At 49.1% G+C, this 14788-nt stretch overlaps 1 protein-coding gene across 3 annotated transcripts in view; it reads right to left on the reverse strand.

Annotated features, from left to right (window-relative positions):
• The window catches only part of FAM193A (family with sequence similarity 193 member A), a 173342-nt gene that overhangs the window by 45859 nt on the left and 112695 nt on the right, over positions 1 to 14788 (reverse strand). For all 3 annotated transcript variants that reach the window (XM_082464332.1, XM_082464331.1, XM_082464330.1), the window contains 4 exons: positions 4596 to 4673; positions 2893 to 3005; positions 2516 to 2758; positions 13 to 166 (listed from right to left, as the gene is read on the reverse strand). In XM_082464332.1, the coding sequence (XP_082320458.1) occupies positions 13 to 166; positions 2516 to 2758; positions 2893 to 3005; positions 4596 to 4673 (588 nt within the window). The remainder of the gene's footprint in view (positions 1 to 12; positions 167 to 2515; positions 2759 to 2892; positions 3006 to 4595; positions 4674 to 14788) is intronic.

Genomic DNA, 14788 nt, shown 5'->3' on the forward strand with positions numbered 1-14788 from the left:
GCATGCCCATACCTCATCCTTCAAGGCCATGTTTTCCCCGCCGCCGTTCAGTTCACCGTGGATTCCATTCATGCTGGCCACCACCTCGGCATCATCATAGTTACTCAGCGGATAAATATCAGCAAATTTAGCTGACAGCGGTGCAACATCTTCATCATCACTACAACTGAGAAAGCAGAGACGTCACCCCGAGGCCTCTGGCCGCGAGCAGGGCGAGCGCACCGCCCGCCAAGCAGACCCTGCTCTCGCTCACGGGGGTGCTACACTGAGCGCCACGCCTGCTCCTCAGCACCTCCTAGTAACCTGAACGCAAGAGGAAGTGCCTGGGAGATTACCATTTGCGCTATTTGGAAGAACGGAAAACAAGACTCCAAAAGGAGAAACATTAAGGAAACCACAAAATTTAACCAGATTAATTGATGTTACACATCTATTCACGTTGAAGTGCCCCGGTGTACAACTGTTCTCTCTGCCACTTCCAAGCAGACACAATTTTTAATTATAATTAAAGGGGTACGGAGAACAACCGTAGGTCTTTAGCGTTTGTTTTTATAACCGCCAAAATTTCAGACACAGCCAGCTGAACAAAACATTAAAGGCACTTATGTGACAAAATACTACAAGATTTTTCACTACAAGGCCAGCTGTGGCCAAGTCCAGTCATAATCTTAATTATCAGCTTTAGCAAGACATCCAAGCGATGGGCAAATGCAATATCTACCAAAAAAAAGTAAGAAGACTTCAAGGCTGGAGCCTATGAAGACCACTTAAAATGTATGACTTTCTGGTACATGAAAAGAGCTGGCGCAGAGTTCCTGGCTCAGCGTGCATGGTTCAAGGCATGACTGTAAATGGACACCCCACGGGTCCACGTAAACATGCCACCACGTCCGCCTTGAGCCTCAACACTCAATGGCCTCCAGGAGGAGCAATCCTAAGAACTGGAGACCTTTTGGCTTTAGGGAAGAGTGTCCAGAATTGCCAAACTCAGGTTCTTTTCCACTTTTAGGAAAACAAGAGTCAACGTGCTACAACGTGCTATCATCCGGAGCTCGTCACAGAAAGCACAGACAGTGCCCAGCGGGCCTCCCGGGGGCCCACCGCACCTGCGGTAGCAACAGGCTTCGCCCTGGGCTGCACCCATACCCGCTCCCGAGGTGTCAGCATCGCCACGACCCAGAGGAGGAAGCCAAGGTGCAGGAACGAAGGAACTAAAGCACGTGCGCCATGCGATGGAGGCGACCCCGGAACCCGTGAAGTCCAGACAGCACTGCAGCCCAGCGACTAAACCGCCACGCTTCTATCTCACCAACTTAGAAGCGGCACCACGAGAGACAACACGAACCAGCGGCCACATGGAGGTCCTCGGATCACAGTGTCTCCCGGGAAGACACGGATCACAAGGTGCTGGCGGCCAGATGCCCAGAGCATCCGCGCGTGGCCCCAGCTCTGCCACTCAACGCAGCGTGGGAGGCCACGGCTGGTGCCAGCTGCCAGGACGCAGGAGCGGGGCGAACTCTTCCAATGTAAGTTTTTATTTGACTACACACGCTGAACTGCGGGACGCTCCTGTGATGAGCTAGCTGGCAGCTAGCTGTGAAGCCCTCAACACTCTGCACCGGCTCCGAGAGCACAGGGCTTCTGCGGCTATGAAGCACCTTGAGTTCAGTGAAAGGAGTCACGGAGCTCAGGCCAAGCCCTTTACAATTACTTCGTGTTTGAGACCAAACCCATATTGAGAATTGAAAGACTCCGAAGGAAAGCCTCAGAGTCACCATGCGAAATCCAGACGGGGGAAGCGAGAAGTCTGAGAAATGCAGGGCACCATCCCTCCACTGGGAGCCATGGCCGGGGGGCCGGTCACCTCCGCAGGGCTCCCGGCACCCACACACGCTGTGACACGCAGAAGGCATGTTTTATTTCTTAAATAAAAACATACACCCACGTGTAGCCTGCCCAGAAGCTAGAGCAGGCAGCCTCAACACGAGACACGGCCACAAGTCCGAAGAAACACGGGCCCCCTCCCCTCCCCGTGAACTGGCCACAGCTGCACAGCCACCTCGCTTGTGCAAAACACCCTTCTAGGTAATGTGGGGACGCGGAGAACAGAACCTTTCAATAGCTTGCTAAAGTGATCATCTGAGTTCCTAGCAAGACATGGACCAAGCATGGACGCTGGGCTGATGAGGCGGCGGAAGGAGCAGCGGGCTGGCCACTCGTGATGCGACGAGCGCGGGCCGGGCCGGTGCCGGGAAACCCTTCCCTGCAGACCAACGTGTGTGTGTTTGTTTGCCTACTGCATTTATTCATTCACCTTCGTTTAGGCAGGTCAGGAAACAGTGTCCAAGTTTGGGCTTACTGATTCCATGTTTTAAAAGCTCTTTAGAAAAATGAAGGGTCCTTTTTCTTGAAAAGCACTATAATGCTATCCATACTTCTGCAGACATTACTGTCTCTATTTCTCATCACTGGATTAGTTAAATTTCTGAACGCTTACGACAAAGTCACGACTTACAAAGTCGGTGCAGAGCCGCTGTCTGTGAGCATGAGTCTGGGATGCTGCTGAACTGGAACGGGCGAGCTGGAACCCGACCCTGAGCTTGCCGACGACGCGCTAGGTGGGCGCATCTCAGAGAGGCGGTCGGGAGCAGAGTCCACCTGGAGCGGCAGCTGGTGAATGTGGATGTCGCCGGCGACGGGGGCGTCCATGATACCACAAGTGAGGATGTGCGAGAGGCTGCAGTCGTCGCAAGCACATCTGATTGGGAATTAAGGACAGTTACCGAGACGGCCAACAGAGGAGGTCAGATCGTGCTCTTTAGAGGTCGGTGCCAGCCCTCTGCGGGGTCAGCGAGGGTCCCGCAGGCCCGCTGCGCGCACACGCAGGCTCACCTCCTCCTGTAGTTGCAGTTGGGGCAGTCGGGCATGCTCAGTCGCGACGACAGCACGTGCCTCATGGTGTCCGTGAAGCTGTTCTCGCCAGTGACGGCCTTCTTATTCGTCAGCTGGAGGAAACCACGAGACAACGGGTTAGTTTTGCAAGACGTGCCGCCCCATGACACAGCTTATATTTTCCAGTAATTATGGTAGTGTGTGTCACACTCAGAACCAATGACCACAGCTTCCTAAGGTGGGGCAGGGCCAGGAAAAGGGGCCGCAGATGTGTGACGCACATAGCCGTGGGGCTGGGAGAGGCCCTGACACAGGCCACGGACCAGGAACCCCTAACAGGCTTCCTCACCAGCAAACACGCTGCAGCGCCCCTCACAGCAGACACCCAGCCTTTACCCTGAATCTGCCATGGGCTTGGTGCTTGCTAGGTACCAGGAACGTAGAGATAATCACTGCCCTCAAGGAGCTTAGATTCTGGAAGAGGGGACAGGCAAGAAACCAAACTTGAAAACCGTGATGCACAAGGTGCCCTGGGAGATCTGCTCAGCGTGCTGGAGAGGTGGGGAAGCTGCTCAGCAGGTGCCCAGACTCAGCAAGGCCCAGGCGCAGTGCTGGCAATCCCATCAGAGGCAAGGAGGGCGTCCGGGCCCGCAAAGAGCGCTGAGCTGGGCGTCCGCTCACAACACTCTCGACGGCTGCTGAGCCTGGGCTGAGCAGGAGTGAGTCTCGGGGAACAGCCTCGCCGCCATCAGGCCTGTGCACACAGAGCCGTGGCACCCGGCGCCCATGAGTTAAACAGACGTTTATGAGGCACGATGGAAGCTGGACAGTCGGCACAAAGACGGCAGTGGGCGGGTTGGAAGGAACGCAGCAGCGAGGAAGGCCAGCTGGAGAGGACGCCGGTGGAGCACGGAGAAGGGGTGGACACGGGAACCACCTAGGAAGCGGCACCTAGACTTCCACTGGAGCGGGCGAGCCTCTGGATTTCAGAGAAGCAGCCCGTGGACCGGCCTGGGCAATGGGGTGGGTGGTGGCCAGGAGAGCCAGGGGACAGGACAGAAGCCACACGGTAAGTGAGCGGAGCACGGGTGCCCTCTGTCTACCTGTGGCGCCCAGAGAAGACCATGGGTGCGGGCGAGGCTGGGGCCACCGACACCTAGGGAAGGCCAAGGGAGCACGCCCGGCAAGGGAGACTAACTGGGAGAGAAGCCGGCACGTGCACGGGAAGCAAGTTTCCCAATGAAGTCCAATGCCCTGAGACCGCCACACCGCAGCCCCTGGGAGTTCTGCCAAAGCGGCAGGCAGAGGGGTGGGGGGAAGAGCCGCTGGAGGAAGGGGTGCGCCGGGGCCGCCAGCAGCCACGACGAAGGCACGGCCCCTGGCACACGCGGAGCGCACCAAGTCCCAGCCCTGCGACTTCACTGTATGCACCCTGGCGAGTAAACCGGGGACACGCCACCCGCCTAGGAGGAGTCCGTGGGGACTCAGGGGTGGCTGTGGCCCGAGCGGGCGGCTCTGTAAATGCGGATGTCCCCTGAGGGATACAGGAGGAAGGAAGTCGGAAGGAAAGCCAGTTTACACCACTGCCATTAGCAGCGGGCAGAACACGCAGGGAGGTGCTGAAGCGCTGGCCTCTGGGAGCCGCCCACCCGCAGAGAGTAGTTCCCACTCCCGTGAGCCGCCCCTCCGGCCCACAGCCTCACCTGCTCTTCCACGAAGCGCCTTTGCTTAAAAAGCTCCCAGTCTTCTGTTAGCATGCGTTGTTTCGTTTTCATCGTCATCTAATTCATGGGGGATGTAAAAAACAAAAAGTCTTAGTACCAGCAAGAGCTACCCTGGACATTTTCAAGGGGAGATTTTTAAAATGATATATACGAGAGACCGCGTCTGCAGACAGAAGCTGCAGCACTACAGAAACGCTACCTGATACTCGATCTCAGCGCCTCACATGACTCGCTCAAAACCATCGCAAATACTTTTCTTGCATGAAAAACACAGCGAGGAGTTCAGATTTTAAAGAGAAATTAACATATCAGAGGTGGATCTGTCAATGCGGTGAGTGGACAGTCACAGTTCACTGAACCACCACGAGGGGCCCTGCACGTGAAGTGTGAGCCTCGGGGACGTCACCCTGAGTGCCACAGCAGGCACCAGGGGCTGCGGGGGGAGGGGGCGGGGGCCGCTGTTTAAGCACGGGCTTCAGCTTGTGAAGATGAGAGAGTTCTGGAGCTGAACAGCGGTGACGGTCACAGCAATGTGAGCGCACTCAGTACGAATGAACTGTAGACTCAGAAATGGTTACGGTGGTAAATTTTGAGTAATGCAGATTTTACCACAACTAAAAAGAAATCGAGGGGAATAGGGAATTAAGAATGGGCTCAAGGCACTGCCTTATTTGAAGGAGGAGGCTATGAGATGATTAAATCTTGGTGTTTATATAAATGTATTCTTGTAAATTAACCACTGAAAGGATATGGGATACATATGTTCAAAATTATTAGAAGAAAAGAAAAGAAAGGGGGCATATATTCAGTCCTACAGGGAAGAGAACACTACCAAGCGGGAGCGCCCTCCCAGCTGCCAGACGGGATGCTGCTGGGTTCATGAGCCACCTAATAAATGGCCGATTAGATCTTCAAATTAAAACAAGCAAGCAAACACTGCCCGCTAAACCCTCCAAAATAAAACAAGAGTAACTTAATAAAATCAGATCCATGCCCTTAAAAATTTTTAATAGTTTAAAAGTATTAGAGAAGAAACCAAAGTTGAAATTACAGTCTGTTTAGAAATAATTGACAAGGAAAGTCCCACAAATCAAATTGTATAAGATGAGCCCAAGATGTAGAAGAAAATGTATAGTTTAGTGGCATTTATGAGAGAATAGAACAAAAAAAAAAAAGCCTGAAAAGTATGCGTTCAATGTAAGAAGCCCAAACAAAATGAAACAAGAAATCAACTAGTAAGGAATTAAAGGTAAAAGCTGAAATTTGGAAAACCAAGAAGTAAACGTGATCAATAAACCCAAAAGTTGGTTCTCTGAACTTCCTCCCAGGCCGAACAAGGGAAGGAAAGGAACAACAAAAATAGCAGGAGTGAGAAAGGACACGGACACATACAAAGATTTTCTAAAACCACAAGAGAAAACATCTGTACAATTTATGCCTTTCATATCTAAAGAATAGCTGCAAACAGGTGGCTCACGGCTATCTTGTTGGCCCTGCACAATGTGTTTTACAAGCTGAGCCAACATGAAAAAGCTTTTGAGATTTCACCTAACAATCTAGACTTCTGGCCTCTCTCGACAGCTGGACAGCTCAGAGGGCAGGCTGTGGGCACAGCTGGGACACCAGGAGCACTGGCCGGCCTCCTCTGAGGGGAGCAAGTGCTCTCTCACCACAGTGTGAAGTTAGGGGCAGGGGAATTCTCCGGTAGCCATCATGCACCCATTTGCATCAGCTGCCCTGTAAGCATAAGCTTAAGCCCACCCCTTTATATGAATGATGTGGATAACTTCCCAGGCAAATATCAATTTGTAAAACTCACTTAAGAAGTAGAAAACCCCAAGTAAGTTCATGAACACAATGTTTACTGAAAAGGCAGTAAAAGATACTGAGTCCTTGGTTCCTTCCCCTGCAAAAATGAACCAGGCCCCAAAGTTTCATGGTGGGGTCTATGCAAGCAAACCCTTTGTAGAACAGGAAAGTTGAACTATTCCTAAAAACTGGGAAAACATGGAAAGTTCTCAATTCATTCTATGAGATTAGCATAATTATCCTTTATACAAAACAAACAAGACCTCAAAGATGAAAACTCAGTAATACCTCAGAATACAGATATAAAAATCCTAAATAAAATACCTAATAATGGATTAAAGAATAATATATTATAATCTAGTAGGGTTTAATTCCAGGAATGCAAGGATGTCTCAAAATTAGGAAGCCTAATCTAATTCATACAAAAACACATAAAAAGAGAAAAAACATACAAATTTAATGTCTATTCCTGCTTTAAAAAAAATTTTTTTTTTAAATTTATTAAATTTATTTATTTTTAGCTGCGTTGGGTCTTCACTGCTGCACACAGGCTTTCCTAGTTACAGCAAGCGGGGGTTACTCTTCGTTGCGGTGCGCAGACTTCTCATTGTGGCGGCTTCTCTTGTTGCAGAACATGGGCTCTAGGCGCATGGGGCTTCAGTAGTTGTGGCACATGGGCTCAGCAGTTGTGGAGCACGGGCTTAGTTGCTCCGCGGCATGTGGGATCTTCCCAGACTGGGGCTTGAACCTGTGTCCCCTGCATTGGCAGGCAGATACTTAACCACTGTGCCACCAGGGAAGGGCTCTTTAATTTGCTAAAAAGTATCAAAAATTTGTACAGCAAGCATCAGACTTAATGTGAAACCTCCAAAGCGTTCCACAAAAGCCAGGAACTGCTGCTAGTAACACCCTTACTCATGACGCTTTGAAGATTCTAGCTGAAGTGAAAAAACAAAACACAAAGTTCAAATGCTAATAAAGAGGATAAGACAAAACTATTATTATTTGTAAACGATATCACGGTCTCCTAGAAAACTCAAAGCAATCAATTCCAGAACTATTTGAGAGATGATAACACGGTGAGATGACTGGACGCAAAGCAGAACTCAGCTTTCCTATAAGGACCAGCAATAACTCCTTAGAAAATTTATTCCACCATTTAAGATGCTACTCATGATAGTCCCTAAAACTGTGAAACACCTACGTGTAAATTCAGTAAGAAATGTACAAACTATAAAACCATAATATAGGCTATAAAAGACAACCTAAAAAAAGAGATACATGCCATATTTTTGGATGGGAAGAGTCAGTATTGGTGCTAATTCTCCCTTTACGTAACGTGGGTCTGCAGTTTTCAGGAGAAACATTTTTCTTTCGTGAGTAACTATTACTGTTGCAAATTTTAAAAATGATTTAAAATGAGCTACATATTAGAAAAAGTAGTCATTTCTTTATCTTATTACAGAGGTCAGTACAGAGCGGTTTGATAAATATAATCAGCAGAAACCTCCTCTTTGACCTTCTCTTCGCAGCCTCTGGGATTAATTTTGTGGAACATTTGGGTACCTGTAGGCTTATATATGTGTCACACAACAAATAAAGGATAAATTTTTAAAAGCAAACAAGAACAACGGATTTCAAAGCTGTCAACTGTCTCCCCATGGCCATACTTATTTGTGAATACTAATTATTTTACAGATGTGCAACATTTTGCAATCTTGCATTACTATGTAGTTTCTAAAATGCTACTTGATTACAAGAGACTGATATCCATTCCAAGGATTCTAGAATGACTGGTACCCTCTGGATGCAACTAAAATTGCTCGATTTCCATAACTGGTATTAATGGCATCGTAGTTCCTTGACAGGTGAATGAAAATAAGAATGCACCTTTGGGTTGCTTTAGTGAAAGAGGATGGTTTTCCACTGTAAAAAGACAGAGAATGCTTTTTTTTTTTTTTTCTTGTAAAATACGTGTAACATAAAATAAACCATCTGAACCATTTCAGTGGTATCCCCATCTCTCTTCATCTTGCAAAACTGAAACGCAGTCCCCATTAAACAATAACCGCCCGCCTCCCCTGGCCCCCGGCACCCACCCTTCTACTCTCTGTTTCTATGGATTTGCCTACTCTAGGGACCTCAGGTGAGTGGGATCAGACAGGATGTCTTTTTGTGTGTCTGGTTTACTTCACTTAGAGTAATGTGTTTAAGGTTCTTCCACGTTTTTAGGTCTTCCACCTAGGTCCTTGATTCACTTTGAGTTACCTTTTCCATATGGTATTAGATAAGGGTACAACTTCATTCTTTTGCAGGTGGATACCCAATTTTCCCAGCACCATTTGTTGAAAAGACTGTCTTTTCCACATCGAAGGGTCTTGGCACCCTTGTCAAAAATCACCTGACCGTATACGCAAGGGTTTGTTTCTGGGCTTTCTACTGTATCCACTGGTCTATATGTCTGTCTTTATGCCAATACCACACCGCTTTGATCACTATGGCTTTGTAGTAAGTTTTCAAATCAAAAGTGTGAGTCCTCCAGTTTTGTTCTTTTTCCCCAAGATTGTTCTTTTTTTCCCCAAGATTGTTCTGGCTATTCTGAGTTCCTTGAGATTCCATATGAATTTTAGGATGGGTTTTTCTATTCTGCAAAAAACATCATTGGGATTTTGACAGAGATTGCACTGAATGTGTAGACCACTTTGGGTACTACTGACATTTCAACAATATTAAGTTGTCCAATCCAGGAACACAGGAATGTGTTTCCATTTATTTATGCCCTCTTTATTTTCTTTCAGCAATGTTTTGTAGTTCTCATTGTACAAGTCTTCCACCTCCTTGAGTAAGTTAATTCCTAAGTATTTTACTCTTTTCAATGCCATTGTAAATAAAACTGTTTTCATAATTTCCTTTTCAGATTGTTCATTGTTTGTATGTACAAATGCAACTAATTTTTGTGTGTGCACTCTGTATCCTGCTGCTTTGCTGAAGTCACTTACAGTTTTTAAATTCTAACAGTTTTTTTTTGCAGAGTCGTTAGGATTGTCTACATATAAGATCACATCATTTGCAGAGATCGTTTTACTCTTCCTTTCCAATTTAAATGCTTTTTATTTCTTTTACTTGCCTAGCTGCTGTGGCTAGATTTTCTAGTACTATGTTGAATAGAAGTGGTGAAAGCAAGCATCCTTGCCTTGTTCCTGATCTCAGAGGATTAAAGGCTTTCTTTCAATCTTTCATTTCTTCTAAAATTAATTTTTATTGGATATGGTTGCTTGACAATGTTGTGTTAGCCTCCACTGCACAACAAAATCAATCAGCCATACACATACTGATATCCCCTCCCTTTTGGACTTTAGTCTTTCATTATTGAGGATGATGTTTGCTATAGGTTTTTTATATTTGTGGCTTTTATTATATGGAGGTAGTTTCCTTCTAATCCCATTTTGTTGAGTGTTCTTAATCATGAACGACGGTGAATTTTGTCAAATGCTTTTGCTGCATCAACTGAGATGATCATGTGGTTTTTCCTTGTTGATTTGGTATGTTATATTAATCAATTTTCATACCTTGAAACATCTTTGCATTCCAGGAATAAATCCTACTTGATCATGGTGTATAATCCTTTAAATATGCTGAATTCTGTTTGCTAGTATTTTGTTAAGGATTTCTGCATCAATATTCATAAAGGATGCTGGTCCATAGTTTTCTTTTCTTGTAGTGTCTTTGTCTGGCTTTGGTATCAGACTTATGCTGGCCTCATAGAATGAGTTAGAAAGTGTTCCCTCCCCTTCAGTTTTCTGGAAAAGTCTGAGAAGGATGGGTATTAATTCTTCTTTAAATGTTTGCTAGAATTCACCTTTGAAGCCACTGGGTCCTGAACTTTTCTTTGTTGGGAGATTTTTGATTACTAATTCAATCTCCTTACTAGTTATAAGTCTATTCAGATTTTCTATTTCTTCATGATTTAGTCTTGGTTGGTTCTTTGTTTCTAGGAATTTGTCCATTTCATCTAGGTTATCCAATTTGTTGGTGTACAATGGTTCAAGTACTCTCTGGTAATTCTTTTCATTTCTGTAGGACTGGTAGTAATGTCCCTACTTCATTTCCGATTTTAGTAATTTCAGTCTTTTTTCTTTTTCTCTTAGTCCATAAGCTAAAGGTCTGTCAATTTTGCTGTTCTTCTTGAAGAACCAACTTCTGGTTTCACTGATTCTCTCTACTGTTTTTCTATTCTCTGTCTTTGGTTACCTCTGCTCTAATCTTTATTATTTCCTTCCTTCTGCTAGCTTTGGATTTAGTTTATCTTTTTTTTCTTTCTACAAGCTGCAAAGTTAGGTTGTTGATTCGAGATCTTTCTTTTTTAATGTAAACATTTATAGCTATAAGAACAAGTATTTTTAAAGAAATAAATTCACTTACAGTTTTACTTTTTAAGACTGTATTTTCCTTTTAGAAAAAACGTGTATATTGTTATTTTGGCACACACCCCATTTTTATCAGGACAGCGGTGATACTACTGTGTATTATATTCCTAATATATTATATTCCTAGCAGCAAGGAGATTATCGCTCAGCACAGTGCTTAGCACACTGCACAGTAAGTCATCATTTACCTTCTTTCTCTTCACCTGAATTATCATTTTAGTTACACCGTTTTTCTGAAATCATCTAAATAAGATCACAAGTTACTGATATCATCAGAAGCTTACACTGACAAAACATGATGGAAAAGTCAGGGATAAATTAGACCCCCCACTCTAGTGGATGGCACCAATCTCTGCAGAAGGAACCGCCAGCTGCAGTGGAAGCCCCTTCAGATAAACTCCAGACTGAAGGCTCCTCTGCGACAGACGGCAAGCCCCCTGCTCGACACGAGGACCAGCACTGCTTACGTGCCCGCAGGCCTTCGTTTGCACTTGTACTCATGAACGAGCGTCTCCCCACTGCCCCACTATGGAACTCTGCAAACTCCCCGAGTAGCGCTCAGCATCAAACACAAAGTTCAACAAGCCCCACTGTCAAGACCAGAGATGCAGGGGACCTCACAGGTCACCTAGTCCAGCCACATCTAAGATTCCGATGTCGGGACTCCCCTGGTGGTGCAGTGGTTAAGACTCCACGCTCCCAATGCAGGGGGCCCGGGTTCGACCCCTGGTCACTGAACTAGATGATCCCACGTGCATGCCGCAACTAAGAGTTCGCATGCCACAACTAAGGAGCCCACTTACCACAACTAAGGAGCCAGAGAGCTGCAACTAAGGAGCCCGCCTGCTGCAACTAAGACCCAGTGCAGCCAAATAAATAAATATTAAAATAAATAATTAAAAAAAAAGAGACTGGGCTTCCCTGGTGGTGCAGTGGTTGAGAATCTGCCTGCCAATGCAGGGGACACGGGTTCGAGCCCTGGTCTGGGAAGATCCCACGTGCCGCGGAGCAGCTGGGCCCGTGAGCCGCAATTAGTGAGCCTGCGCGTCTGGAGCCTGTGCTCCACAACAAGAGAGGCCGCGATAGTGAGAGGCCCGCGCACCACGATGAAGAGTGGCCCCCGCTTGCCACAACTAGAGAAAGCCCTCGCACAGAAACAAAGACCCGACACAGCCATAAATAAATAAATAAACAAATACTTAAAAAAAAAAAAAAAAAAAGACTGCTGTCAATTCACTTCTGCACGTCTCCTCTAACAGGGAGGGGGCAGCTCTGTCTTCCTGTGCTTCTCCCTGGGGTCAGACTTCAATCGCTGGGCTGGAGGCCTCTCTCTCCAGACCTCCTCACAGCACTGAGGACAGGGGCTGCCCCAAGTTCCTGAGGCTGCACCGCCATTTCCTGTTGGGGTCTGGCCTGTTCGGAGACGCCTTGAGGACAGACAGCGCAGCCCTCACATCTGGACTCCAGAACTCCGTCTAGGACCCTCCCCAGCACAGGCTTCCAAGTGACAGTCTGTTTACTGCTGCCCATCAATCTTTCAGCATCTGATCCGCCCTCCAGTTGATTCGCCAGGACCCAGCTTCTCTCTACACGTCTGCTACTACTGTAGATGCTAACGGGGTGGCAGAGGGGCCCAAGGCAGAGCTGCCAGTGTCGCCGGCCAGGCCCACAGCAAACACTGCCGGGGGCGCCGTCTGGACGGACTGCCTGCTGTCGTCCTTGCAGCAGTTCAGTGTCCACGTGGACCCAGGAGGTTCTCAGGGGACACGGCACACGGCGTGGGAGGCTCTAGGGTGTCCACACAGACGGTGCCCCCCTCGTCTCCTAGTCCAGGGACCCTGAAGACAAACCGAGGGCAGTGGAAGCAGCACCCCTGGTGAGGGCAGACGCATCCTCAGCCGGCTGGATGGGGGTGTTTTCCTCAGCCTAATGTTGGGGACAGGGGTTCCGTGACCTAATGCAGTCCTCTCTTCCTGTAAGCTGAGCTGGCAGGACAGAGACTTAGCAGGTGGCGTAACCTCGCGGGTTCCCACAAAGCAGCCCAGACCAGCTCCTGTTTCTCACACGTCTCTCTCCCTGAGAAGCCTTCGCACATCGCTCATTCTTTTACAGCAAGAATGCCTCATCAAATTTCTTCTATCATCAGCCTGGGCCCCGACGACAAGAGTTTAGCCAGGGAAAGGCTGGCGTCTAGTCTTTGATTTTTTTCTGAAGGTCCCTCCTTCACAGAGAACTGATGCCCCAATGTCCCGGGAAACCAGGGCTCCCAATTCTCCCCCCTCCTTTGCACTCTGGATAAACCACCTCACTTAACTGACACGGGGTTTCCTCTAAGGGTAACCCAGTAACCGGCTCGGTGCAGCTCAATTCAGAACACAAGGGACTATTTACTGCAGTCCTGCTTTTTAGTAACCACACACACACAAAACTGATTCAGAATTATATAATACAAAGGCTCAAACAAAATCAAAATGTCACCTAATCTGATCCTGTCATTTCACAAGTGGGAGACTAAGGCCCAGGGAGGGGAAAGGCTTGAACGAGGCTCACAACCGATCTGGGCAGGGCCTGGCGCCAAACGCCCCTCCGGGTCCTCCGCGGGACCTGAGTCCGGAGCACCCCGAGGAACAGGCAACAGCCCTGTCCCCACGCACCAGTCTCCCCTCCGGGCTCCTGCTCCCTCTACTACCCGGACAGCAAACTCCTGAAAACGGGCCGGTGCGCGTGCAGGCAGCAGAGGGGAGGGAGCTGTCCGCTCCTCTGCCTCTGAGTGACTCAGCTGCCGGCTGCCCGGCTGCACAAGGCCGCAGGGGACGAGCTGGCTGCAGGTCCAGGTGCAGGATGCACAGGGACGGCAGCTGGAAGGCAGCCGGGGTCACGGCTACCTGACCCCGTGCCAACATTTGCCAAACTCAGGCCAGTCAAGCAACCTGGGGCCAGCCCTGCCCCCACAGCGGCCGAAGCTGAGGCGTCAGTGGTCAGCGACGAGCCACGGCTGGAGAAGACGAGTGCCCCGGGGACCCCGGGACAGCGGGGAGCGTGTGCCAGGTACAGAGTGGCTCCCGAGGCCACGTGCTACACACGCAGCAACTGTGGAAGAGGCCGCCAAGTGCACGGCGCCGGCGGAGCCACCTGCCCAGACGAGCTCAGCTCAACGGCGCTGAGTTGTGTCACGTTACCAAGGCGGACCTGACAGAGGGGAAAGCCAGTATCACGTGGGAGAATATGGTCAGAACCATTCTCCGAGGTTCTAAATGAGAGACTACTTACAGTAACGGTCCCTGAGGCTGCAGAGAGAGAACTGCCACACAAAACACGGAGCGAGGCTGGAACGAACAGTGACGTGGGCACACGCCAGTCCCTTCCTTCTTCCCAATCCCTCACCACGCTCAGATGGCAACGCCGAGACGAAGCGTCACAGCCAGCGGCCAGGTGGCACCCAGGATCCCAGGCAGACACTGCACCACCACCCGCCTTACGCCAGAACCAAGGTTCTGTTTTCCTACAGCCTCAAAAGTACAACACAGAGCTCTGTCACTGTTTCCTTATTACTCCTCACACCCTGCGTTACCCTGGAGAAGATCCACGCTGAACGCCTCCCCTGCCCAACCCTCCTGGGGGTTTTGGAAAGGCGGGCGGGCTGGCCGGGACGTCGGCTGGAAGCCCTGCCCGCAGGCCCCGTCCCCACAGCGGCGCCTGCCTTCCACCCTCCGCCAGCCCTGCAGACCGCCTGCCCAGCACAGCCGTGTGTGTTCGTGTCTGCGCTCCTGCTCGATACGCTTAGGGACGGGTGGAGAATGGGCTCTGAAGCTCACGTGTGGCCAGTGTTCAGTAAACGGGTCCTGACACGACAAGGCTCAGCCATTTCCAAAGGCCTCAGAGGCCCCCGCCGGCAGCACCGAGCCTGGGCAGCAGCCTGTGCCCGTGACCGTGGCT

This window comes from Balaenoptera physalus (genome assembly GCF_965194825.1).
Source record: "Balaenoptera physalus genome assembly, chromosome: 5".
Classification (NCBI taxonomy): domain Eukaryota; kingdom Metazoa; phylum Chordata; class Mammalia; order Artiodactyla; family Balaenopteridae; genus Balaenoptera; species Balaenoptera physalus.